A 24567-nucleotide genomic window follows, 5' to 3' on the forward strand; every position below is an offset into this window, starting at 1 on the left:
TTTTTGTGTGACTTTGCTAAAATGTACTTTATACAAAATGAAATATGTTGAAAAAGAATAAAAAAAGCTTCTGAACAATAATGGGTGTCAAGTAAGTTTATTAATTTTGTGCACAAAAAGGCAAGACTAATAACACTACCATCATTACAGAGGTGAACACAAGAGGCGCCCATTTAGGAAGAAACAAAAGTCCATGAGTTTCAATGGCGAGACACGAGAGGAGCACACTATAGAACACATTCAAATCAATACAAACACATTCAGCGAGATCTATTTAAAACAGGAGTGGCAGTAGGTTCGATTTGCTTGTCAAGAGTTATCAGCACAGTGTTCACAAACTACTCCTCATGTTGCTGTGTAAGCTGTGGTGTGCTGTGTGTTCAAGCTGGCGACTAGCGGGAGAAAGTACCTTCTTTTGTAAGCATACTGAATGATTTAGTGCTCAACTTGTTGCTACATGTAAAATTACAAAGCTCAGGCTAGTTGTTTTTTTAAAAGACGTACTCTTTAAGCTAACCTTTAGAAAAATGTAATCATTCAACCATTCACTGCTGCACTCTGAAGCACCTTCAGCATTTTGCTTTTAGATGGAATAAAAACAGCACAAAATAAGTAAAATCACAGCCACGTAATACATAAAATGTTGCTTTACTATATACATACAAAAGAACACATGAATGTAGCTACATAATTGAGCCTTAAAGTGAACTCATCAGGGAACAAATTTACAAGATGATGGAAGACTAAATATGGCAAAACTGTTGCTGCAAAGTTCCATTTTAATTCATGGGTAATATTGCTAGTAAAACTGCTTTGTGGTGTTCGTGGTGAATGTTTTGCCCAACTTTATTAAGTATGGTCAATGGTGTCAGTATTTACACTCTGATAATGTAATAGGTGTCTGCGAATGCTGTGTGCCAGTGTAACAAATGGGCACATGTTAAAGTGTAGTGTGCTTTATTTGACTCAAGACAAAAGCTGCCATGTCAATGAGTAGAGGACCTGCGTCTTTGTTGTTTACCAAAGTTAAATGCATCCGTACACATAATTGTTGAAAATTGGTTGAAATGTTGACCTGATGATGGTGGTAAATGAAAGTTTGGGGTTCACCAAAGTTATTCCAATTCATTCTGAGGGAGTTGTTGAAACATTTGACACAAGACCACGCGTCAACCTCACGGTGGCATTAGAGGGAGAAGGATCAAAGTCAGTACAGGATTCACCCTCTGGGAACGTCGGTACAAAATGTGATTCAAAAAAATGTCATTCATTTAAGATCATCTTTCTTTCTTCGGTCATATTTGTCAATACAAAAAAAGAAAACATCCCATGATCAGGAAGTAAATCATTTTTTGTCAAAGTATAATTTGAGAATACAAGTTGTGAAAGAAGAATAGTGTAGAAGTCCTGGGGAGTTACAGTTGGCAGCACAACACAACGTCTCCTTCCGAGAATAGACGAAGAAATAAACCATTCAGTCCCATTCAAGACGTGAAGTTAGCTCGTCGTTAAAAAGCAAAACATTTTCATACACGCAGGGAAACATTCATTTTCATGCATTCTAAAATAATTATAGGCTTAACCTTGAATATCAGGTGTGATAACTTTGAAATGGCAGCTTAGCTTTTCAATGTACAACAGTGTTTTACTCCAAAATCCATCGGAGTCGGTGAAAGGCGGAAAGTCTTGAGATGATTCCAATAATGACATAATTGAGTATTTTCATGAACCCCAGAGTATCTTTTTAACTAAAGTGAGGCAGAATGGTCAAAACAAGATGTCAGTTCTGCAAACCAGGAACGCTTCTATATCTAATTTAATTTACAGCAGGCATTAGTGGTGAGGATAAGTGCACTACACATAGACCTGTATCTGTGTCCATCCTGCAAACTCACCAGATTTTACTAAATATAGACAAGTACTGTGACTCATGTGATCATATTCAATGATTACAGGCAGTAAGAAGGCACCCTCTATAATGCCGGTACTGGGGACTTTGGGATATCGTGTTCTCACGGACATTTTGCTGTAATGAATCTCGCTGGTGATCTTTAGATTCGTGATGATGCCGCACAATCTTGTCTAACAGCAGCTACATGGTGCTTCAACATGACACAGATGCTGCGTTATTTCTTGAGCGATATGAATTCTTTGGCAAAGTTGTACAATCACATGACTCGACAACAACAATGCCTGCGTGAGCACAAGTGGTGAAAACGTATTTGGATGACTCGGCACTGATGACACCATGTGATAAAAATAGCTCAATGTGGGTTAAACGGTTAATGGGTCATTCAAATTAAGCGCTGATGAAAAATGCTTGTCTTTATGTTTGCAACGCTCCATGCTTTAACTTCTCTTGGTCAGAGGTCTCCCCTCACGGACGTGCCTGGCACTCCTCTTTTCCGTCTTCCCCTTCTCCCTCACCTTCCTCAGGCGGCGTGGAGGCGGCGTTCCCCTCGACTCGCTGTCCTCCTGAGCGCTGGATGTATCCATCCCGTCTCGCTCTTCAGGAATGTTGGGAATGGCCCCACTGCTCCCGTCTAAAATGTTCCTCAGGGAAGGGTCCTCTGGCGTACAGGTGGCCGTTGTGCCACTCTCACTACTGCTCAGGTCCTGGTCTTCACCATAACGCCCCCCTCTGCTGTGGTGCGGCAGGGAAGAGGCCCTGATCGATCGCCTGTCGCGCTCCGTCTCGCGAATATTCTGCTGGGGCTCGTTCATGTCCACCCCTGAGTCCAGGCTGGTGTCGTTGCTGCTCGGCGGACGGTGGCGGCTCTGGAGCTCAATAATGGAGTGGCGAACCGAGGCGGCCGGCTTCCCGTCTAAGGAGACGAACCAGGCCCTGGGGTGACACTTGCCCCGGGTGAGCTCCAGCAAGGTGCGCTCTGAAATCCCCTGCAGCTCGCTGGGTACACCATGCCCACTGCTGAAGGCCTGCATACCTGCTGCCTCGTTAAGAGTCCCGGGCACTGAGACGGAGGATTCCAGGAGGTTACTGTAGCGCCCCCACACAACGGTGTTGGGGCCTTGGCCTTGAGGAGGAGTCTCCAGAGGCTGGGGCTCATCTTGGCTGCTCTGCTGTTGGCTGCTTCCACCTTGGGAGTGGTGGTGGGGGACTTTGGGTAGTGTCTGGGTGTAGCCGTCTTTATTTGCAGGCTGTGAGTGAGGATCATACTCAACTCCATTGCGGGGGAAAGTAGCAGACTTACAGCCCGACAGCTCCTGAGCACTGAAAAGCTCTGGCGCCTGAATAAGAGCCACTGGCTGGTTGTAAATATGAACCATCTTATCTTGAAAGAAGCTGTCAGAGTTCATGTTGGCCCGGTTCTGCTCTGACCTCTCCCGAAGCCGAGCGACCTCTTCGCTGTTGATGTAGTGAGACGGCTGTTGGGAGCCTTTGAGCCGATCCAGAGCAATGTTCTCATAAAGAGGAGCCGCCGGGCGACTCCCTGGATCCTCCACATAGATGTTGTAGTTGGCTTTGTGCCTCGGCGTAGACGAGGGTTCACACTGGACACTGCAGGAAGCGAGGCTGTTGTCGCCAGAACAGAACAACAAACCCTCTTCCATGTGGGTGGAGGTGGTTTGGTCTTTTTTCACCACGCTGAGTTTGGAAAAACGAGCTCTCCTCCTCCTGGGCTCTCGATAAGCACCTCTCCTACATGGACGAAACTGAATTTAATCAGGATGGGACGTTTCATAGGGTTGTTTTCCATTTATTTAAAGCCTGTATTTTTACCTACAAGACACTTATTCTGTTAAGGCTCTCTTTTCAAAATGGTTGTTAAATGCACTGTTAGCATTTATTTGGTATAGTATCATAGTGGAATCTCCTTTTACCGTGTTTTAAGAGCTTGAAAACTTGGCCTCAAATGTAAAGGATTTCTCTATAACTTCTATAAAAACATTTGATGTCTCAATAAGGCCAACTGTAAATGAGGGCTTTTATTTACAGTACGTAGAAAAATACTTTCTGAAAATAATGCATAGTCATTCATAAATGATTAATTAAGTCTTACTAAATATAATCTAAGAAATGTAAAATGTGTTTTATCTGCTGTAAATTGAACCTGACAATAACATTCCTGAGCAGCTTTTTTACCGGCAGTGACACAGCAGCAAGGAAAGAAATCCAATCACTACAGCCAGCGTTGCTCCCAGTATTCCCATCAGCAGGTAGGTGTGGTATGATATGAAATCAATGTAGCCTCCATGTCCCAGGTAATCTAAATGGTCAAATTTAAAGATAGACATGAAAAATGTACCAATACACATTTTGTATATACATGAGTTGATGACGGTAGATGAGTTATGTACCGTTTGATGAGGGAAGGAGGGCAGCGATCCAGTAGCCCAGATGGGAAGCGGTGTAGGTCCAAACCAGCTCATCACCAACGGTTTTCACTATCCCCAGACCGTGATTCTCCCAGGCTCCTGTTGTTATTGTACATTGCAGTATATCCGTGAATAAATCCAATCAGCTTACAATACTGACAGACACTTTGTTGTTTCTTCCTCTATTAACCTTACTCTGCATGAGTGACCACTGTAATGCGGTGGCTTCTCTGTAATCTGTGATTCTTACTGTACCTGTCTTCAGGTTAAAGGCCCAGGCTGGCACAGTATCGGAGGCCCTGAGGTGCGTGCTGTGTCCCAGGGGGAGGCTGATTTGAATGGGCCCTCGAACCTGGAGCTCCTCACCACCAGAGTACAGCAGGACACTGACGGCTGCCACCGCCTTCAGCTCGATGCTTCTGAACACTGCAGACACGAGGAGGAGAAATCCAGTAGGAGGAGTCAATGTCACACATTTAAATGATGAAGTATATTTATATATAACAAAACTCTTTAAAGTATTGTTTGTAAATGAGTGTATCTTGAGAACATAATGGTGGCTTATTTAAAGCTTACATGATTGTTTGCTGATGATGCCCGGGGTGCAGTTGGCACAGTCTTTCGCTAGGTGGTGCTGTGGGACAGTCAGGTACGCCGTCACTGACGACACGTTGCTCTTATCAGACATTGTGAGGAGGTTCTTGGGGAACTTAACCTTGGGTTGGGACGAGCGGTCTGTAAAAACAAGATGGCACTTACACTTAGGACTAATGATTACACTTATATCATTAGTGACTTTGTCCTATTCACATTTTATATGCATATGTATTTTTATTGCAAATACGGTAGATATTTGTGAAGTTACTCTGCTGTTTTTTTGGTATCTTCTTGATTCTCTACTTTAATCTGCGCAACTTTAAAACTACCCTGATGATCTGATTGAAGCTCTCACGTTTAGCTCAATTAATTCAGGATTTTTTTTCCTATTTTTCAAGGATGTGTTCTTCTACAAATTAAAGTTGTGCTTTGCTCATTGAGATGAAGGAGAATTGTTTGTGACCTGTAAGAAGAGTGTAAACCTACCAGGTAACTTCCCGGTGATGAGTACTGAGTCTTCAAACAGCCAGATGTTCCCCTGACTGTGAGGGAGCAGCAGCAACGTCACAGCAGAGAAAACTGCAGGATGACAAACAAAGCACAACATTTTTATCTAGTATGTCTTTCCAAGACATACTAGAGTATGACTTTTTATACCATGTTTATGACAGTTCACTATGATTTATTTATGACATACTATACGATTAATATTAACATATTCAGGACATCCTATATGACTATATGACATACTATAAAAAAGTCACCATTATAGAACTAAAGGAGAACAAAAGTGGGTACTTTATCTATAATAATCATTTGAGAAATGACAGATATAATGAAAACTGACCACTTTTTAGTTTTAAATATGCACGATCCCTTTCTAAGTGATTTAATATGTAAGAGATGTCTAGCATTCTCCTTTGTTTTTTGGACATAACACAAGCTGTTGTTGGTGACTTGTAGGCCTGTCATACCACCAGCAGGTGGCATTACGTCCTCAATCCTCTTTTTAGGGTTCAGTTGTCTGGCTCGGCAGCACAAAAGGGAGGCGCCTCTGATAATGCAGAGCAAAGCAGGTCTCGACAGATGACGCTCTTTCATCATCCGTCTGATTTTTATCCCTCATGACACCTGCTCCATCTTTGTTTCTATTCTGTCTGATACAGACCAGTAAGAGGAAGTGTGAACACAAACAATAGAGTCAGACCCAGGCCCCCTTTTCTCTTTACACCGACATGAGATCGGTGTGGCTAAAGAGCCCCCACCCCCCTCTGCCTTTGATTGGGTGCAGGACAAAGACAGTTTGCTGAGGCAGGGATACGTTTCCCCCACGCTTGAGTCAGACACCTCCACTCTTCATGCTGCTGTGGAGACGGTCAATACAGTGACGGCGTTGGGTTACACTTGACTGTACACTGGGAACATGAATTGCTTCATCAGGAACAAACCTCAGTGACAAGTTGTATGTTGTTGCAGACACTTCATTAATCTGTAATGACCATGAATAATGCAGTAGTGTGAATATTGTGCTCACAAATGGTTGCACAGCCTATTATAAAGCACAAGCATTTCCCTCAGTTTTAGCATTTTAACCTTTTAGACCATAACATTTACATGGCTAAAATAGTATATGTGTAAAAGGAATTGAGCAAAGCAGAGTCTTTTAAATTTAGCGAGAGTATCTGCTAAATGCCATTGTTTCCCCCTTTATGCGCCGATCGATCCGTGTTGGCTAATCCTCTTTACTTGCGTCCCTTCGAGGAGAGGTCAGGGTCAGCTGTGACCCTGGAGCTGGTCAGGATGCAGAGTTCAGCATTTCAGCAGAGTGTGTGTTAACAGCTACAGTCTGTGCTCCTATGTCAGAGAAGCCAGGGTTTTGAATCGTAGGTCAGGGAGAAAATGTGGACCATGTGAGAGAATGTTTTCCTCAGAAACTACTATGAGCTGCCAGAAGGTTTAAAAAGTAGTTGTGGGCGTTACTCACTCGGTCTCTTGGTGGTGCTCCAGGGCAGGGGGCTGGGGACGTAGCCCTCCATGTTGCCCAGCAGAGTCAGACTGAGTCCAGGACTGTACGCTACCCAGAGCAGAACCTCGCCTCTCTCCCCCGTCCGGGCAGAGCTCCTCAGGGTGTGGTTTACGTAAACGTATACTGAAGCACCCGGGAGCGGCTGACGGGTCACCAGGTCCCTCACAAGGACCTTCAGGGCAAACTGGGGCTCTGGAGAGAAAATGTGTTTCAATTTACACACTCTTGATGTCCTCTTTGTGGCTTTTGCTTGACCAACTTTCTGTGAAATCTAACTAACTATATTTATAGATTGGTTTTGGTAAGCTATCAGTATAGCGGCTAGAGTAAGAAAGTGTTTGTTTGTGGTAATACATGTGTCTCTGCATGTGTTCTATCTGTATGCAGACCAGCATCAACCACTTCCTCTCAGCAGTACTCGGTAACCTTTCTCTCACCATGAAAAAGTGATGAGGCAGGCACAGCTGAGTCTGTGGGAGAATGAAGAATACATCACAACCAAGTGCCACGTTAGACATGTCTTCCCTTCCAACACATATGTACTCATGAGCATGTAGCTTCCATAACTGATATTTAGCAAGTTTCTAATTGTCAGTATCAATGTTTTGTTGCGGGAACGTTTTCGTCTTTTTTAATGTTGAAAAAAATGCATTTTGCTCTCTAGTGTAGTCTAATCTAGTGCGGATAAAAACTAGTAAATTACTCTTAGAATGGAGATTGTTGAATCCTCACTGGTGTTTTCTTTTTGTTGTAATGAACTGTAATCTTTAGCAGTGTCATTGATGGATGTATTGAGCTTAATGACTCATATAAAGGATGTAAATCTGACACTAATGTGGCCGCTGGAGTTCCTAGAAAGCATTGGAGTGTAATTTGTTTTTTTACAGTGTGTAAACCCTCTATCCATGCCCAGACCAGCTGTAAACAGAGGCCGTCAATGAGTACAGGCTCAGGTACTGTATCAGCAGAGCAGCGCAGGATTACCGTGCTCTCCATTAATGCATCACCTGCTCAGTCCGAAAAGATAAAACCCCTAATCCCCCAAACCTCCACATTATACATCTTAATCCTGTTAGCCTGTTGGCCAGACTGCCTCTGAATTACATCCAATAGCTTATCAATAGAAATAGCAGATCGTTCTTCAGACTAATGGTGTCATTTAGTGATAATGAAGACAGCCTTTCCATTAATAACGTATAATAGGAGCCACAACTTTTTCTCCAGTTAAGCATATGGCTACAATATATGTTTCTGTATAAAATGGTTCATGTTTGAGTTACTTTCCCGTCATATCTGCAAGTACATCCATTATTCTGCCACTCAAATACATGAAACGTGTAAGATTAAATGAAATGTTGCATTCTGTGGGATTGTTGCACAATTTAAATTTGTATTTGTAGACATAGTTACAGCATTTGCCTCCCACAAATCACTGAAAACTGCAGCAGAGCTAATTTGAATGAAATCACACAATGATTAAACGAGTTCTCCTCTTCAGTACAAAACAAACGTTGTAGATGCACTGCTACCTGATTCAGTTATGAGTCACACTGTTTCCTCTGTTGCAGCTCATTTCCATTTTCTCTAACAATGACTGGCTGATGGAGAGCTCGCTTTGTTTACCTTCTGTCACAGCGGAGGGGCTGAGAAATCGCCCCTGGACGGTCGGTTCCGTGGCAGACGGGACTCCGACCGCGACTGCGAGGCCATTGTCCCCGGGCGAGGAGGAGGGCAGGCCGCCGCCCTCCTCCGCTGCTCTCACCGCCCCATCCAGGCACGAAATCAAAAGCAACGACGGCAGAAAGAGCAGCAGCGGTAGCGGCAGCAGGGAGCGTTCAGCGACGGGCATGGCGAGAGGGGGAGCAGGCCCAAAGACATAACGAACCGCGAGAAACGAGCTCGAGACGAGAAGAACGAGGTCCAGTAGTGTTTGTCCTGATCATGAAGGCCTCATCCCTCTCATGGTTTCTTGTAATGTTGGTGCGGACGGAGGGGGGGAAAGCCCCGTGGAGAAAGGATGCGCTGGTGCTGAGGCTGGGCGTGTGTGGCAGAAGATCGTTTATCACGGGAAGATGTATCACGCGGTGGACAATATACTGTGCTAGTTCATCACCATGACTTTATCCTGAAATGATAATTATCTAATTATGTTCCTTGCATACAAATCTTTGCATCTGTACTAAAATAAGTTATTTAATTAGTTATAACAGTCTCGGCAATGACAGAAGATTTTGATGACCAGTGAAAATGTGTCAATGTTTTTTTTTAATAAATCACAGAAAACTCAATATCTTTATTCAACATTTCACATGTAATCAATGATTTAATGGGCTGTGGTGACATTGCTGTGCCAAGAAAAAGCTACAGAGTGAGAGGTCTCTCTGTCTTGATCATCTTTGGTAAGACTGGAGACACTGTTACATCATTGGGGTCTGCATGGCCCTCTGTCAGTAACCTGAGATCCCTGGTTGCCTATTTTTTTTTTTTTATCTCTACTGCTTTGACAAAAAGTGGAGGAAAAAAATAAATAAGACAAAGTCAACAGAAATGTAATCAGCAGCTTGTATCGAGCATTGGTACATTTTCATTTGGAGCACCAGTCTTTTCACCATCAGCCTCTCTGGCTCCCTCTGCTGGTGCTGGTGCTTCTTGTGATTTCACCTTGAACACATCAAACCTCTCGTGAAGGATCTCCTTGTTGAACAGGAGTGAGGCCACATATGAAAACACCAGGATGGAGGCCAGAGCAGACAGCATGCAAATGGTCTTAAAAGGAAAGCGCTGAATGTAAACACCATCCTCTAAAGTGCATCCTGGGAAATGCAGGATCACAGGGAGGCCAAACATCGGCTCTCCACACAAAACTCTCATCACAAAAGCAACAACATAGCCTGCAACAGCTCCATAGCCGTTTGAAACCCTGATGAAGAGGACACAGATCAGCTGGGGGAGCATGATGGTGTAAGACAGGTCGGATCCCAGGATCCAGAACGCCATGATGCCGCTGTCCAGGTAGGTGAGGGATGTTCCCAAAAGTCCTGCAGCCACTATGGAGAGACGGATCACCCATTGTAGCTCTTTATCGGATGCCTAAAAACAAAATCATACAGAACCTGAATATTTAATCTTCTATAAGATCAAATACCTCCTATAACATGTCTGTGGATGAAAGCTACAGAAGACAAATGTGCATATTAGCTTATGTGTACATTTTGTGTACATATCACTTGAGGAAGAGAATATATGCGAAGCAGTAAAACAGCAAACTGAGAACCAGTGAAGAGGTGAGAACAGGCATAAATAGTAAAGCACTTCCATGCTCCTGTTCCTTGTACTGCACCTGACTCCTGATGGTCTGGTAGATGTTGGTGGAGAAGATGGTGGTTGCAGACAAAAGGCAAGAGTCAGCAGATGACATCACTGCAGCAGCAATCGCTCCGATGCCAAAAGCAGAAATATATGCTGGGGTTAAATTCTGAAGGGTGATGGGCAACACCATGGCCGCCTCCCCTCGCTCGTATGGAGAAGGAGAACCGTATGAGGTGGAGTTCCAGTCTGAAACACAGGAGCCAGAACAGACAACAATAAATGCTGATTTACCACCCTGACACGACAGATTCCCAACAGGTAAAGAGTGGAGAATACCTGTTGAAGCTGCTACAGCTCCAATCAGCACGGATGGGATTCCTACAATGATGACGGCTCCTGCTGCTATGAAACAGATGATCCTGGCTGTGGACGTGGAGCTGGAGGACAGAGTCCTTTGATGGAAATCCTGAACGGCCATATTGCCCAAAGTCTAGAAAATAAAAAAATGTGGGACAAACAAAGTCACACTTTATCCTGATGTTGTCAATTCACATGTTGTGTTTCAGGAATGTTGTGGATACTGACAGCACTAAACTATGGTGAATAGCGATGTTCATCATAATGTTTAGCTTCAGATAAGTGAGATATATTTAAAGCGGAGCTGGGTTATAAAACATTCATTTCATATTTTTACTTTAAGCCTCATGTGAACATGGGATTTTAGATAACAGTTTTATATAAAGAAGCAGAGCATTTTAAACCATCATACTGTAATGTTCTTCATCTTACCATCACTAGAAAATGATCAATCCATCTCCCGATTTCATCTGACTCAAGCTGGCCGAGCCAGGAGCCCTGGTATGTGTGGTTGAATGCTGTTTCAGTAATGTCAGTATAAACGTCACTGGTGAGAACAAAAGGGACACACAGCCACTGTGGAAAGAGGAAATCACTCAGCAGACTCCAAATATAAGAAGATGACATGGAGCAACACATCTTCTTTAACTTTCATTGTGTAAAAACGCACCAAGCTCAGAAACACCAGTGATATCTGGATGACATCAGTGTAAGCCACTGAATAGAGACCGCCAAGAACGGTGTAGATGATCGCCACTGCAGCAGAGATCCAGACGCAAACGCTGAAGGAAAGATCTAGAACTACGCTCATGGTTGCTCCTGTAGCATGCAAACACAAGCAGTGCACAGAATGGAGGAAAAGTATGATGAGGAAAATGGATGAGGGGGTCAGACAGAGTGTTACTTTGAGTGTACTTGTACATGTGTACCCAAGGAAATCAGTAATGCAGGAATCCAGACAACTTCAGCTATGAGTGGAATAATGGCAAGAACCACAGTCAGTCCTTTTCCATACTTTCTCTGAAATGGATCCATCATACTGATGTAATTGTTCTCCCTCATTGGCTTTGCAAAGAACAGTCCACCTTTAAAAAAGGGTGAAAAAGAAGAGAATACTTTTAATACTTCAGAACACTGTATAGAAGTGACACAATTATTTAATGAATCAAAACATGGGAACAGTTTGATCTATTATTTGGCTCTATGGCTACTCCCAGGCTCCGTAGTGTTGTTATACAGGGTGTGGCTCAAAGTGCGAACAGAAGGTTGTTTTGGGGTAAAACCAACTTTTAATCATTAAAGTTTTAACCTCAACAATTTACAAGCAGAGTGCACCCCCGCAAACTGTTTATTTCCTTATTTATTGAACACAATAATGTCCCTCATTTGAAACAGAAGTATCCAATAATATGAATTTTTAAAGGAACGTTACATTCCACAGTTACAGTAGATACAGACGATACCGCTGCAGAGACACACCTCATGAAAAAAGGACATATTCAAAGCATTGTATTTACACTTACCAATGATAAAGGAAATGGACATTTGCAGAGGAACAAGAGCCCAGATTAGACCCCTGGTGGGGTCAGAAACTGACTCTGCAATACCAATGATGAAGGCACCTCCAACCCAAGTAGCTACAGTAGAAAACATACATACACACAGATCCATCTTTAGGGTTGTATCCTTAATGTACAGTATATTCATTTAAATGGTTGTGATTAAAGAAATGCCCCAACAGTGTTTCAGAAAGACAGTGTGAGACACAAACACATGCAAACTCAAATTAGTGTCTGATCAATTTACAAAAAGATGAGGATAGAAAAGACTAGAGATTATACAGGTGTCTTAAAATAACAAATAAATGACACTGATGATCCATATTGTGTATTTGAAATAAGCAAACTAAAACTCACCTGTCATTGTGAAGACTCCCACTACCAAGCTGACACTCCGGTTAGCCAAAAAAGAAACCTCCACCTGTCCACCTTGTGTGTTTTTCTCCATCTTCTTAGACTTTACAGAGGCCCAGACGCCGATTCCCAACACAAGCAAGTAGAATGCCAGCATCATTATCAGGCCTGGTATATTGAGAGCCATCGTTGATTAAAACTATATCAGAGACAGGCAGTCTACTTCTCCAGCGTGGTGCATCAATTGCAGATCCCATGTGAGCATGACTGATTTATATGCTATATGCTTGAAGTTAACTAGTTAAACTGGTTTTAAAATCACCACAGGCTATTTTAAGTCAATCAACCCATAATCTTTCACAGCTCATGCCAGTAACCTGCTCATCATCTCACAGCTGAAGTAAGTCTTAAAGCAGTAATTCTTAACCATGGGGCCGCGGCCCACGATTATTATTAAGCAGACACTTTTAACACAAGAACTGGGCAGCGAGCGGTGAACAGCTGTTTGTGTGTGTGCGTGTGTGTGTGTGTGTGTGTGTGTGTGTGTGTGTGTGTGTGTGTTTGTGTTTGTCTGTGTTTGTGTGTTTGTGTGGCGTCTCTTCTTGCCACTCCCCCCCCCCCAGGGTGACACGTCTCGTTACAGGATCAAACGTGACAATATCAAAATACATATTGCTGTGTTTTTAAATAAACATATAAGCACGTGAGAACAAACTGCCCTTAACTTAACTCTTTATTGGCATAGCTTCACATGCACGTCACTGCTACGGTACAGACTCCCTCCAAGTACAGCTTCTTTTCACCTTCTATGTACCAACGTACATTTATAACAAATACCACATTTATTACACGGTACTCAGCGTTACATATGTGTCTGACCAAAAAAGCAAAAAATAAATAATGAATTAAAAATATTTTTTTTGATTTTTTAATGTTGTTTTGTTTGGAATATGTATAATAAGTATATAATTTAGTTATCCTACTGAGAATTTAACAAACATAAAAAAACATGTCGTAGATAGGTTTGCAGTTTTCAAGGTGTATATTTCAAATTACATCTATTACACACATGAACATAAAGTTGTGAACACTGGCTGAATATCTATGATCAGAATCATAACTGTATTTTAACTGCTACTGTGTAAAGGAATACTGCTGTTAAAAAGAACCTGATTTGTGTGTGCAAACCAAATGTTGTTGCACTTTTGTTCATATAGCAGTACTTTTAAAATAAAAGTGCACAATACACTACTTTTGAATTCATTATTGAACATTGCACATAACAATGCGATTAATTGCAAAAAATCATGCGATTAATTGCGATTCAAAATTATAATCGTTGCCCAGCACTAATTTAAAACAAAAAAATGAAGACAAAAGTGGTGCCAAACCCCCCGAAAAGTCTAAATTTACAATCCTGACTTCATTAAGCATGGCTTTGTGAACGGAGGGAACGAGGCAGAGCCGAGAGCCCAGTGTGTGGACTGTTGTGACTGTTGTTATTGTTCATTTGTCACAGATATGAAGAACAACTTCTGGTTCTGCCATGCAAAAATGAAGACTGCTGAAGCATATAATTCGCAGATTATAAGGCTATATTTTCATTTGCACTTTATTTAAATTCTATTTACAGTTTATTTAATTTGAAACTTATTATTTTTAATGTATATATTTTATTACCACATATTATTTATTTATCAAATTTCCATTTTTTTCTCAGTTTTTTTGAGAGTCCCTCCATTTTTTTCTGTAGTAAAACCTAATTATTAGTTATTTTTGTGTTAATAAGCCTGACTTGAGCCTTTAAATTTGTTCTTGTATTACCTTGATTTGTTCCATGAATTGTTAGCCTTGTATGCAGGTTTACATACACATGATAAATAAATGTGATGATCACATTGCATCATGTCATTTACTGTATTTGACAAGGTTTTTGCTTGTTAAACTGTAAGTGAATTTGATTTAGTTATTGAATACAAATCAAACTAAGAGTGCGATCAATTAGTTAAACCAATACAGTGTTAATATTTGAATGGGCCCCGTGCAACTTTGTACTTGAAAAGTTGGGCTGCGAGGTGAAAAAGGTTAAGAACCCCTGTCTTAAAGCATACTGTATTTAAGCCAACTATGTAATGTATTGTTTTATGTATAATTTGATTAGTGGTGAGACTTATAGGCTGGAATATTAGTAATGCAATGACTGCGTAAAAGCCAAAATAAATTAATTAAAGAAAGGGATTCATGGACGAACCCTTTGAGTGTTGTAGAACCTTGTGTTCATATTCACTTCGTTCTTGTGAGGGCCTCTGTTGATGGGCTTCGTTCTTGTGAGGGCCTCTGTTGATGGGCTTCGTTCTTGTGAGGGCCTCTGTTGATGGGCTTTGTTCTTGTGAGGGCCTCTGTTGATGGGCTTTGTTCTTGTGAGGGCCTCTGTTGATGGGCTTCGTTCTTGTGAGGGCCTCTGTTGATGGGCTTCGTTCTTGTGAAGGCCTCTGTTGATGGGCTTCGTTCTTGTGAGGGCCTCTGTTGATGGGCTTCGTTCTTGTGAGGGCCTCTGTTGATGGGCTTCGTTCTTGTGAAGGCCTCTGTTGATGGGCTTCATTCTTGTGAAGGCCTCTGTTGATGGGCTTCATTCTTGTGAGGGCCTCTGTTGATGGGCTTCATTCTTGTGAAGGCCTCTGTTGATGGGCTTCATTCTTGTGAGGGCCTCTGTTGATGGGCTTCGTTCTTGTGAGGGCCTCTGTTGATGGGCTTCGTTCTTGTGAAGGCCTCTGTTGATGGGCTTCGTTCTTGTGAGGGCCTCTGTTGATGGGCTTCGTTCTTGTGAGGGCCTCTGTTGATGGGCTTCGTTCTTGTGAAGGCCTCTGTTGATGGGCTTCGTTCTTGTGAGGGCCTCTGTTGATGGGCTTCATTCTTGTGAAGGCCTCTGTTGATGGGCTTCATTCTTGTGAGGGCCTCTGTTGATGGGCTTCGTTCTTGTGAGGGCCTCTGTTGATGGGCTTCGTTCTTGTGAAGGCCTCTGTTGATGGGCTTCATTCTTGTGAGGGCCTCTGTTGATGGGCTTCATTCTTGTGAAGGCCTCTGTTGATGGGCTTCATTCTTGTGAGGGCCTCTGTTGATGGGCTTCGTTCTTGTGAGGGCCTCTGTTGATGGGCTTCGTTCTTGTGAGGGCCTCTGTTGATGGGCTTCGTTCTTGTGAGGGCCTCTGTTGATGGGCTTCGTTCTTGTGAGGGCCTCTGTTGATGGGCTTCGTTCTTGTGAGGGCCTCTGTTGATGGGCTTCATTCTTGTGAGGGCCTCTGTTGATGGGCTTCGTTCTTGTGAAGGCCTCTGTTGATGGGCTTCATTCTTGTGAGGGCCTCTGTTGATGGGCTTCGTTCTTGTGAGGGCCTCTGTTGATGGGCTTCATTCTTGTGAGGGCCTCTGTTGATGGGCTTCGTTCTTGTGAGGGCCTCTGTTGATGGGCTTCGTTCTTGTGAAGGCCTCTGTTGATGGGCTTCATTCTTGTGAGGGCCTCTGTTGATGGGCTTCATTCTTGTGAAGGCCTCTGTTGATGGGCTTCATTCTTGTGAGGGCCTCTGTTGATGGGCTTCGTTCTTGTGAGGGCCTCTGTTGATGGGCTTCGTTCTTGTGAGGGCCTCTGTTGATGGGCTTCGTTCTTGTGAGGGCCTCTGTTGATGGGCTTCGTTCTTGTGAGGGCCTCTGTTGATGGGCTTCGTTCTTGTGAGGGCCTCTGTTGATGGGCTTCATTCTTGTGAGGGCCTCTGTTGATGGGCTTCGTTCTTGTGAAGGCCTCTGTTGATGGGCTTCATTCTTGTGAGGGCCTCTGTTGATGGGCTTCGTTCTTGTGAGGGCCTCTGTTGATGGGCTTCATTCTTGTGAGGGCCTCTGTTGATGGGCTTCATTCTTGTGAGGGCCTCTGTTGATGGGCTTCGTTCTTGTGAAGGCCTCTGTTGATGGGCTTCATTCTTGTGAGGGCCTCTGTTGATGGGCTTCATTCTTGTGAGGGCCTCTGTTGATGGGCTTTGTTCTTGTGAGGGCCTCTGTTGATGGGCTTCGTTCTTGTGAGGGCCTCTGTTGATGGGCTTCGTTCTTGCCTTTAGGAGGACGATCGGTGATGAGTTCAGAGTTAGGACTCTGTCACGTAAAGAAAAACAAGATACGGTACTTTTTTTCCTGTTGATCCCATTGTGTTCCCAACAACTTGTTTTAGAACCTATTTAGGCCTTTCTAGCACTCGGTTTAGTTTCAAACAAACATCCACAGACAACAAACAGTGTTGGAAAGCTTAGTTTCTGGCCCTCAAGTTGACGCTGTTAGCTGTATGAACTAACCGTTTACACTTTCAGACAGGCACACCTGCCTCCAGCAAACGGTACGTGCCGTTGGAAAAGGAGTGCATACCACTCCAGGCATATGTACATACTGCAGAACACAGTGTAATACCACTCCAGGCATATGTACATACTGCAGAACACAGTGTAATACCACTCCAGGCATATGTACATACCGCTGAACACAGTGCTCTATACCATCACACCACTATATATAAAGTATATACAGTGCTGTGAAAAAGTATTTGCTCCCTTCCTGATTTCTTATTGTTTTGCATATTTGTCACACTTAAATGTTTCAGATCATCAAAATTGTTTTACTATTAGACAAAGATAACCCTAGCAAATATAAAATGCAGTTTTTAAATGATGATTTCATTTATTAAGGGAGAAAAGCTATCCAAACCTACTTGGCCCTGTGTGAAAAAGTAATTGCCCCCCCTTGATAAATCATGAATCAACTGTGATTTTTTTGGAAAGCTGAGTTCAATTTCACTTTGGTTATGCAGCAGGACAATGATCTGAAACACACCAGCAAGTCCACCTCTGAATGGCTCAAAAAAAGCAAAAAGAAGGTTCTGGAGTGGCCTAGTCAAAGTCTGGACTTTAATCTGATTGAGATGCTGTGGCGTGACCTTCAACAAGCTGTTTATGCTCAAAAACCATCCAATGTGGCTGAATTAAAACTGCAAAGAAGAGTGGGACAAAATTCTTCCACAGCGACATGAAAGACTCATTGTCAGTTATCGCAAATGCGGGATTGCAATTGTTGCCGCCAAGGGTGACAAAACCAGTTATCAGGTTTAGGGGGCAATTACTTTTTCACACAGGGCCAAGTAGGTTTGGATAGCTTTTCTCCCTTAATAAATGAAATCATCTAAAAACTGCATTTTGTATTTACTTGGGTTATCTTTGTCTAATATCAAAATTAGTTTGATGATCTGACACATTTAAGTGTGACAAATATGCAAAACAATAAGACACCAGGAAGGGGGCAAATACTTTTCACAGCACTGTATATCATACCACTCTGATTCAACGGCATACACCACTAGTATGAACTTTCAAGCGGCACCTGCCTTCAGGAAATGGTACATGCTGTCGGTATATACCGCTGAACAACAGTGGCACCATCGGACACTTTTCCATCTCGCCGTCACTCCTCAGCCCGGTGCCTCTCCTCCGTCCTCTGCCTCTCCTCCAGAATCCTCTTGTGCTCCGTGGCTTTTTCAATGTCCTTCTGCCGTAAGGCCTCAGTCACATGCTGCCACAGGCGCCTGAAATGCAGTGAAGTGAGTGAGACGTCATAGAGGCATGCAACGGATTAGCTTCCTGTTCTATGAGAGCACAAGGATTTGGAGTTGTATTTCTCCTTTTATTCCAAAAACTCTCTCCATTAACAACGTTTTTAGGATAGACTTCAACATATGAATAACAAAGGCATCAAAATAAACCCTGCCAGTGTTCTGACCTGGATTCAGTTGGTCCCTGCTTCTCAATCGGCCGAACGCTCTTCTTGGTAACAGGCAGCTTGGTGACGTCGACCACTCTCGTCTCTCCGCTGGCGTAGCTGAACTCCAGAACCCCGTTCCACATGCAAGTTATCAAGATACCGAGCTGAAAACAAGGAATGAGAGGAGCAGAGCAATGCAATGTGATTTAATATCTAAATGTATCAGGCAGCTGCAGTCAAGGTTGTTGTGGATGTCTTGCATTGCAGCCAAACCCAGATAAAATGTGAATATGCAGACCAAGTGTTTGCTGAAGTCATTGCATGACTTACTGACATATCGTGCATGTTAAAGTGTCCTTGACACTTCTTCTCTGAGAAAGCGCCTGATGTTTTTATTCAAACAATGTGCCGTGTGAGAGAATAAGAGAGAGATGATCAATTACCAATCAGCACACCTGACGTTTTATAAAGACACACACACACACACACACACACACATCTCAAAAATGCAAAAAAAAAAAAAGTTTAATGTTTTTTTTACATGCTTTTGACATTTAACAGTAAACCATCATATTATTGAACTTCACCAGAAGACATACCATTGGACCGTAAACTTAAACATACCAAAACAGAATCACAAATATAAAGCAATGACTAATAATGAAACTGGCACAATTGAGATGAAACAGTAGAATCACATGAGACAACACCCCCATTGTGCATCAAACCATCATAACAAATACAGGATCATCTACTGACAACCATGTCACATTAACAATATGCATCTTACTCATTCTTTAAGGGACAGTTCACCTCCAGTTCTGCGTAGTGATACAGTGGGCACGTATAGTTTAGTGGGAAAAGAAATAGGCTAAGGAATAAAAGAAGAAAATAATTAGTGAAATTCATGAAGGAAAAAACCCCAATGAATCAAAGCTATTTAGTGCTTATTAATAATCACATGTATTGAAGCAGAAGTGATAGGAATGTCATAAAGTCAACAGAAATGTAATCAGCAGCTTGTATCGAGCATTGGTACATTTTCATTTGGAGCACCAGTCTTTTCACCATCAGCCTCTCTGGCTCCCTCTGCTGGTGCTGGTGCTTCTTGTGATTTCACCTTGAACACATCAAACCTCTCGTGAAGGATCTCCTTGTTGAACAGGAGTGAGGCCACATATGAAAACACCAGGATGGAGGCCAGAGCAGACAGCATGCAAATGGTCTTAAAAGGAAAGCGCTGAATGTAAACACCATCCTCTAAAGTGCATCCTGGGAAATGCAGGATCACAGGGAGGCCAAACATCGGCTCTCCACACAAAACTCTCATCACAAAAGCAACAACATAGCCTGCAACAGCTCCATAGCCGTTTGAAACCCTGATGAAGAGGACACAGATCAGCTGGGGGAGCATGATGGTGTAAGACAGGTCGGATCCCAGGATCCAGAACGCCATGATGCCGCTGTCCAGGTAGGTGAGGGATGTTCCCAAAAGTCCTGCAGCCACTATGGAGAGACGGATCACCCATTGTAGCTCTTTATCGGATGCCTAAAAACAAAATCATACAGAACCTGAATATTTAATCTTCTATAAGATCAAATACCTCCTATAACATGTCTGTGGATGAAAGCTACAGAAGACAAATGTGCATATTAGCTTATGTGTACATTTTGTGTACATATCACTTGAGGAAGAGAATATATGCGAAGCAGTAAAACAGCAAACTGAGAACCAGTGAAGAGGTGAGAACAGGCATAAATAGTAAAGCACTTCCATGCTCCTGTTCCTTGTACTGCACCTGACTCCTGATGGTCTGGTAGATGTTGGTGGAGAAGATGGTGGTTGCAGACAAAAGGAAAGAGTCAGCAGATGACATCACTGCAGCAGCAACCGCTCCGATGCCAAAAGCAGAAATATATGCTGGGGTTAAATTCTGAAGGGTGATGGGCAACACCATGGCCGCCTCCCCTCGCTCGTATGGAGAAGGAGAACCGTATGAGGTGGAGTTCCAGTCTGAAACACAGGAGCCAGAACAGACAACAATAAATGCTGATTTACCACCCTGACACGACAGATTCCCAACAGGTAAAGAGTGGAGAATACCTGTTGAAGCTGCTACAGCTCCAATCAGCACGGATGGGATTCCTACAATGATGACGGCTCCTGCTGCTATGAAACAGATGATCCTGGCTGTGGACGTGGAGCTGGAGGACAGAGTCCTTTGATGGAAATCCTGAACGGCCATATTGCCCAAAGTCTAGAAAATAAAAAAATGTGGGACAAACAAAGTCACACTTTATCCTGATGTTGTCAATTCACATGTTGTGTTTCAGGAATGTTGTGGATACTGACAGCACTAAACTATGGTGAATAGCGATGTTCATCATAATGTTTAGCTTCAGATAAGTGAGATATATTTAAAGCGGAGCTGGGTTATAAAACATTCATTTCATATTTTTACTTTAAGCCTCATGTGAACATGGGATTTTAGATAACAGTTTTATATAAAGAAGCAGAGCATTTTAAACCATCATACTGTAATGTTCTTCATCTTACCATCACTAGAAAATGATCAATCCATCTCCCGATTTCATCTGACTCAAGCTGGCCGAGCCAGGAGCCCTGGTATGTGTGGTTGAATGCTGTTTCAGTAATGTCAGTATAAACGTCACTGGTGAGAACAAAAGGGACACACAGCCACTGTGGAAAGAGGAAATCACTCAGCAGACTCCAAATATAAGAAGATGACATGGAGCAACACATCTTCTTTAACTTTCATTGTGTAAAAACGCACCAAGCTCAGAAACACCAGTGATATCTGGATGACATCAGTGTAAGCCACTGAATAGAGACCGCCAAGAACGGTGTAGATGATCGCCACTGCAGCAGAGATCCAGACGCAAACGCTGAAGGAAAGATCTAGAACTACGCTCATGGTTGCTCCTGTAGCATGCAAACACAAGCAGTGCACAGAATGGAGGAAAAGTATGATGAGGAAAATGGATGAGGGGGTCAGACAGAGTGTTACTTTGAGTGTACTTGTACATGTGTACCCAAGGAAATCAGTAATGCAGGAATCCAGACAACTTCAGCTATGAGTGGAATAATGGCAAGAACCACAGTCAGTCCTTTTCCATACTTTCTCTGAAATGGATCCATCATACTGATGTAATTGTTCTCCCTCATTGGCTTTGCAAAGAACAGTCCACCTTTAAAAAAGGGTGAAAAAGAAGAGAATACTTTTAATACTTCAGAACACTGTATAGAAGTGACACAATTATTTAATGAATCAAAACATGGGAACAGTTTGATCTATTATTTGGCTCTATGGCTACTCCCAGGCTCCGTAGTGTTGTTATACAGGGTGTGGCTCAAAGTGCGAACAGAAGGTTGTTTTGGGGTAAAACCAACTTTTAATCATTAAAGTTTTAACCTCAACAATTTACAAGCAGAGTGCACCCCCGCAAACTGTTTATTTCCTTATTTATTGAACACAATAATGTCCCTCATTTGAAACAGAAGTATCCAATAATATGAATTTTTAAAGGAACGTTACATTCCACAGTTACAGTAGATACAGACGATACCGCTGCAGAGACACACCTCATGAAAAAAGGACATATTCAAAGCATTGTATTTACACTTACCAATGATAAAGGAAATGGACATTTGCAGAGGAACAAGAGCCCAGATTAGACCCCTGGTGGGGTCAGAAACTGACTCTGCAATACCAATGATGAAGGCACCTCCAACCCAAGTAGCTACAGTAGAAAACATACATACACACAGATCCATCTTTAGGGTTGTATCCTTAATGTACAGTATATTCATTTAAATGGTTGTGATTAAAGAAATGCCCCAACAGTGTTTCAGAAAGACAGTGTGAGACACAAACACATGCAAACTCAAATTAGTGTCTGATCAATTTACAAAAAGATGAGGATAGAAAAGACTAGAGATTATACAGGTGTCTTAAAATAACAAATAAATGACACTGATGATCCATATTGTGTATTTGAAATAAGCAAACTAAAACTCACCTGTCATTGTGAAGACTCCCACTACCAAGCTGACACTCCGGTTAGCCAAAAAAGAAACCTCCACCTGTCCACCTTGTGTGTTTTTCTCCATCTTCTTAGACTTTACAGAGGCCCAGACGCCGATTCCCAACACAAGCAAGTAGAATGCCAGCATCATTATCAGGCCTGGTATATTGAGAGCCATCGTTGATTAAAACTATATCAGAGACAGGCAGTCTACTTCTCCAGCGTGGTGCATCAATTGCAGATCCCATGTGAGCATGACTGATTTATATGCTATATGCTTGAAGTTAACTAGTTAAACTGGTTTTAAAATCAGCAAAGGTGTGCTTTAGATAAATCCATAATCTTTTACAGCTCATGCCAATAACCTGCTCATCATCTCACAGTTTAAGCATGTCAACTCTTGATAGTGATCAGCTCAGCCCGGTCAGATGACACCTAAAACATGCACAGCAGCAGCTCTACAGGAGCACTGGTGACCAGTGTGAGCGAGACAGAGATTCAGATTCAGATTCAACTTCATTGTCATTGTACAGAGTACAGGTACTAGTACAAGGACAAGCAGTTTTAGCGTCTGACCAGAGGTGCAGTGGAATGTGAGGCACCTTACATCACACATTGTTACCTTTCTGAAGTTGAAATTCATAAAAGTTCATGTGCGTCTTAAAGCATACTGTATTTAAGCCAACTATGTAATGTATTGTTTTATGTATAATTTGATTAGTGGTGAGACTTATAGGCTGGAATATTAGTAATGCAATGACTGCGTAAAAGCCAAAATAAATGAATCAAAGAAAGGGATTCATGGACGAACCCTTTGAGTGTTGTAGAACCTCGTGTTCATATTCACTTCGTTCTTGTGAGGGCCTCTGTTGATGGGCTTCGTTCTTGTGAGGGCCTCTGTTGATGGGCTTCGTTCTTGTGAGGGCCTCTGTTGATGGGCTTCGTTCTTGTGAGGGCCTCTGTTGATGGGCTTCATTCTTGTGAGGGCCTCTGTTGATCGGCTTCGTTCTTGTGAGGGCCTCTGTTGATGGGCTTCATTCTTGTGAGGGCCTCTGTTGCTTCATTCTTGTGAAGGCCTCTGTTGATGGGCTTCATTCTTGTGAGGGCCTCTGTTGATGGGCTTCATTCTTGTGAAGGCCTCTGTTGATGGGCTTCGTTCTTGTGAGGGCCTCTGTTGATGGACTTCATTCTTGTGAGGGCCTCTGTTGATGGGCTTCGTTCTTGTGAGGGCCTCTGTTGAGGGACTTCATTCTTGTGAGGGCCTCTGTTGATGGGCTTCATTCTTGTGAAGGCCTCTGTTGATGGGCTTCGTTCTTGTGAGGGCCTCTGTTGAGGGACTTCGTTCTTGTGAGGGCCTCTGTTGATGGGCTTCATTCTTGTGAGGGCCTCTGTTGATGGACTTCATTCTTGTGAGGGCCTCTGTTGATGGGCTTCATTCTTGTGAAGGCCTCTGTTGATGGGCTTCGTTCTTGTGAGGGCCTCTGTTGATGGGCTTCGTTCTTGTGAGGGCCTCTGTTGATGGGCTTCATTCTTGTGAGGGCCTCTGTTGAGGGACTTCATTCTTGTGAGGGCCTCTGTTGATGGGCTTCATTCTTGTGAGGGCCTCTGTTGATGGACTTCATTCTTGTGAGGGCCTCTGTTGATGGGCTTCGTTCTTGTGAGGGCCTCTGTTGCTTCATTCTTGTGAGGGCCTCTGTTGATGGACTTCATTCTTGTGAGGGCCTCTGTTGCTTCATTCTTGTGAGGGCCTCTGTTGATGGGCTTTGTTCTTGTGAGGGCCTCTGTTGCTTCATTCTTGTGAAGGTCTCTGTTGATGGGCTTCATTCTTGTGAGGGCCTCTGTTGCTTCATTCTTGTGAAGGCCTCTGTTGATGGGCTTCATTCTTGTGAGGGCCTCTGTTGCTTCATTCTTGTGAAGGCCTCTGTTGATGGGCTTCATTCTTGTGAGGGCCTCTGTTGCTTCATTCTTGTGAAGGCCTCTGTTGATGGGCTTCGTTCTTGTGAAGGCCTCTGTTGCTTCATTTTTGTGAAGGCCTCTGTTGATGGGCTTCATTCTTGTGAGGGCCTCTGTTGCTTCATTCTTGTGAAGGCCTCTGTTGATGGGCTTCATTCTTGTGAGGGCCTCTGTTGATGGGCTTCGTTCTTGTGAGGGCCTCTGTTGATGGGCTTCGTTCTTGTGAGGGCCTCTGTTGATG

The 24567-nt window shown here is 43.0% G+C and overlaps 3 protein-coding genes across 3 annotated transcripts; all 3 read right to left on the bottom strand.

The window, feature by feature from the left end:
- Positions 1 to 88: 88 nt before the first annotated feature.
- On the bottom strand, positions 89 to 9002 carry fam171b (family with sequence similarity 171 member B). Its single transcript, XM_068719760.1, has 8 exons — positions 8585 to 9002; positions 6920 to 7153; positions 5422 to 5514; positions 4915 to 5073; positions 4594 to 4764; positions 4321 to 4437; positions 4106 to 4229; positions 89 to 3661 (listed from the first exon to the last, which is right to left on the bottom strand). The coding sequence occupies exons 1-8, from the start codon at positions 8808 to 8810 to the stop codon at positions 2350 to 2352; spliced, it is 2436 nt and encodes an 811-aa protein (XP_068575861.1). The 5' UTR covers positions 8811 to 9002; the 3' UTR covers positions 89 to 2349.
- A 512-nt stretch (positions 9003 to 9514) lies between these two features.
- On the bottom strand, positions 9515 to 12727 carry LOC137879225 (high-affinity choline transporter 1-like). The gene is made up of 8 exons (XM_068719903.1): positions 12544 to 12727; positions 12151 to 12264; positions 11557 to 11712; positions 11298 to 11446; positions 11060 to 11203; positions 10607 to 10760; positions 10302 to 10516; positions 9515 to 10051 (listed from the first exon to the last, which is right to left on the bottom strand). The coding sequence occupies exons 1-8, from the start codon at positions 12725 to 12727 to the stop codon at positions 9515 to 9517; spliced, it is 1653 nt and encodes a 550-aa protein (XP_068576004.1).
- A 6611-nt stretch (positions 12728 to 19338) lies between these two features.
- LOC137879063 (high-affinity choline transporter 1-like) lies at positions 19339 to 22551 on the bottom strand. The gene is made up of 8 exons (XM_068719636.1): positions 22368 to 22551; positions 21975 to 22088; positions 21381 to 21536; positions 21122 to 21270; positions 20884 to 21027; positions 20431 to 20584; positions 20126 to 20340; positions 19339 to 19875 (listed from the first exon to the last, which is right to left on the bottom strand). The coding sequence occupies exons 1-8, from the start codon at positions 22549 to 22551 to the stop codon at positions 19339 to 19341; spliced, it is 1653 nt and encodes a 550-aa protein (XP_068575737.1).
- Positions 22552 to 24567: the final 2016 nt, after the last annotated feature.

This window comes from Cebidichthys violaceus, unplaced genomic scaffold, assembly GCF_023349555.1.
Source record: "Cebidichthys violaceus isolate CVI_PGR_0920_01 unplaced genomic scaffold, fCebVio1.0.p SCAF_24, whole genome shotgun sequence".
Lineage (NCBI taxonomy): Eukaryota > Metazoa > Chordata > Actinopteri > Perciformes > Stichaeidae > Cebidichthys > Cebidichthys violaceus.

Excerpts from the sequence above, each read along its gene's own strand:
- fam171b (XM_068719760.1), bottom strand. The coding sequence starts at position 8,810 with ATGCCCGTCGCTGAACGCTCCCTGCTGCCGCTACCGCTGCTGCTCTTT. Across the intron at positions 7,154-8,584 it reads CCCCTCCGCTGTGACAGAAG|AGCCCCAGTTTGCCCTGAAG; the intron begins GTAAACAAAGCG and ends TTTTCTCTCCAG. Across the intron at positions 4,765-4,914 it reads CATCATCAGCAAACAATCAT|TGTTCAGAAGCATCGAGCTG; the intron begins GTAAGCTTTAAA and ends TCGTGTCTGCAG.
- LOC137879225 (XM_068719903.1), bottom strand. The coding sequence starts at position 12,727 with ATGGCTCTCAATATACCAGGCCTGATAATGATGCTGGCATTCTACTTG. Across the intron at positions 10,761-11,059 it reads TTGATCATTTTCTAGTGATG|ACTTTGGGCAATATGGCCGT; the intron begins GTAAGATGAAGA and ends TTTATTTTCTAG. Across the intron at positions 10,517-10,606 it reads AGCTGTAGCAGCTTCAACAG|ACTGGAACTCCACCTCATAC; the intron begins GTATTCTCCACT and ends CCTGTGTTTCAG.
- LOC137879063 (XM_068719636.1), bottom strand. The coding sequence starts at position 22,551 with ATGGCTCTCAATATACCAGGCCTGATAATGATGCTGGCATTCTACTTG. Across the intron at positions 21,028-21,121 it reads CACTGGTGTTTCTGAGCTTG|TGGCTGTGTGTCCCTTTTGT; the intron begins GTGCGTTTTTAC and ends CTCTTTCCACAG. Across the intron at positions 19,876-20,125 it reads ACCAGACCATCAGGAGTCAG|GCATCCGATAAAGAGCTACA; the intron begins GTGCAGTACAAG and ends TTTTGTTTTTAG.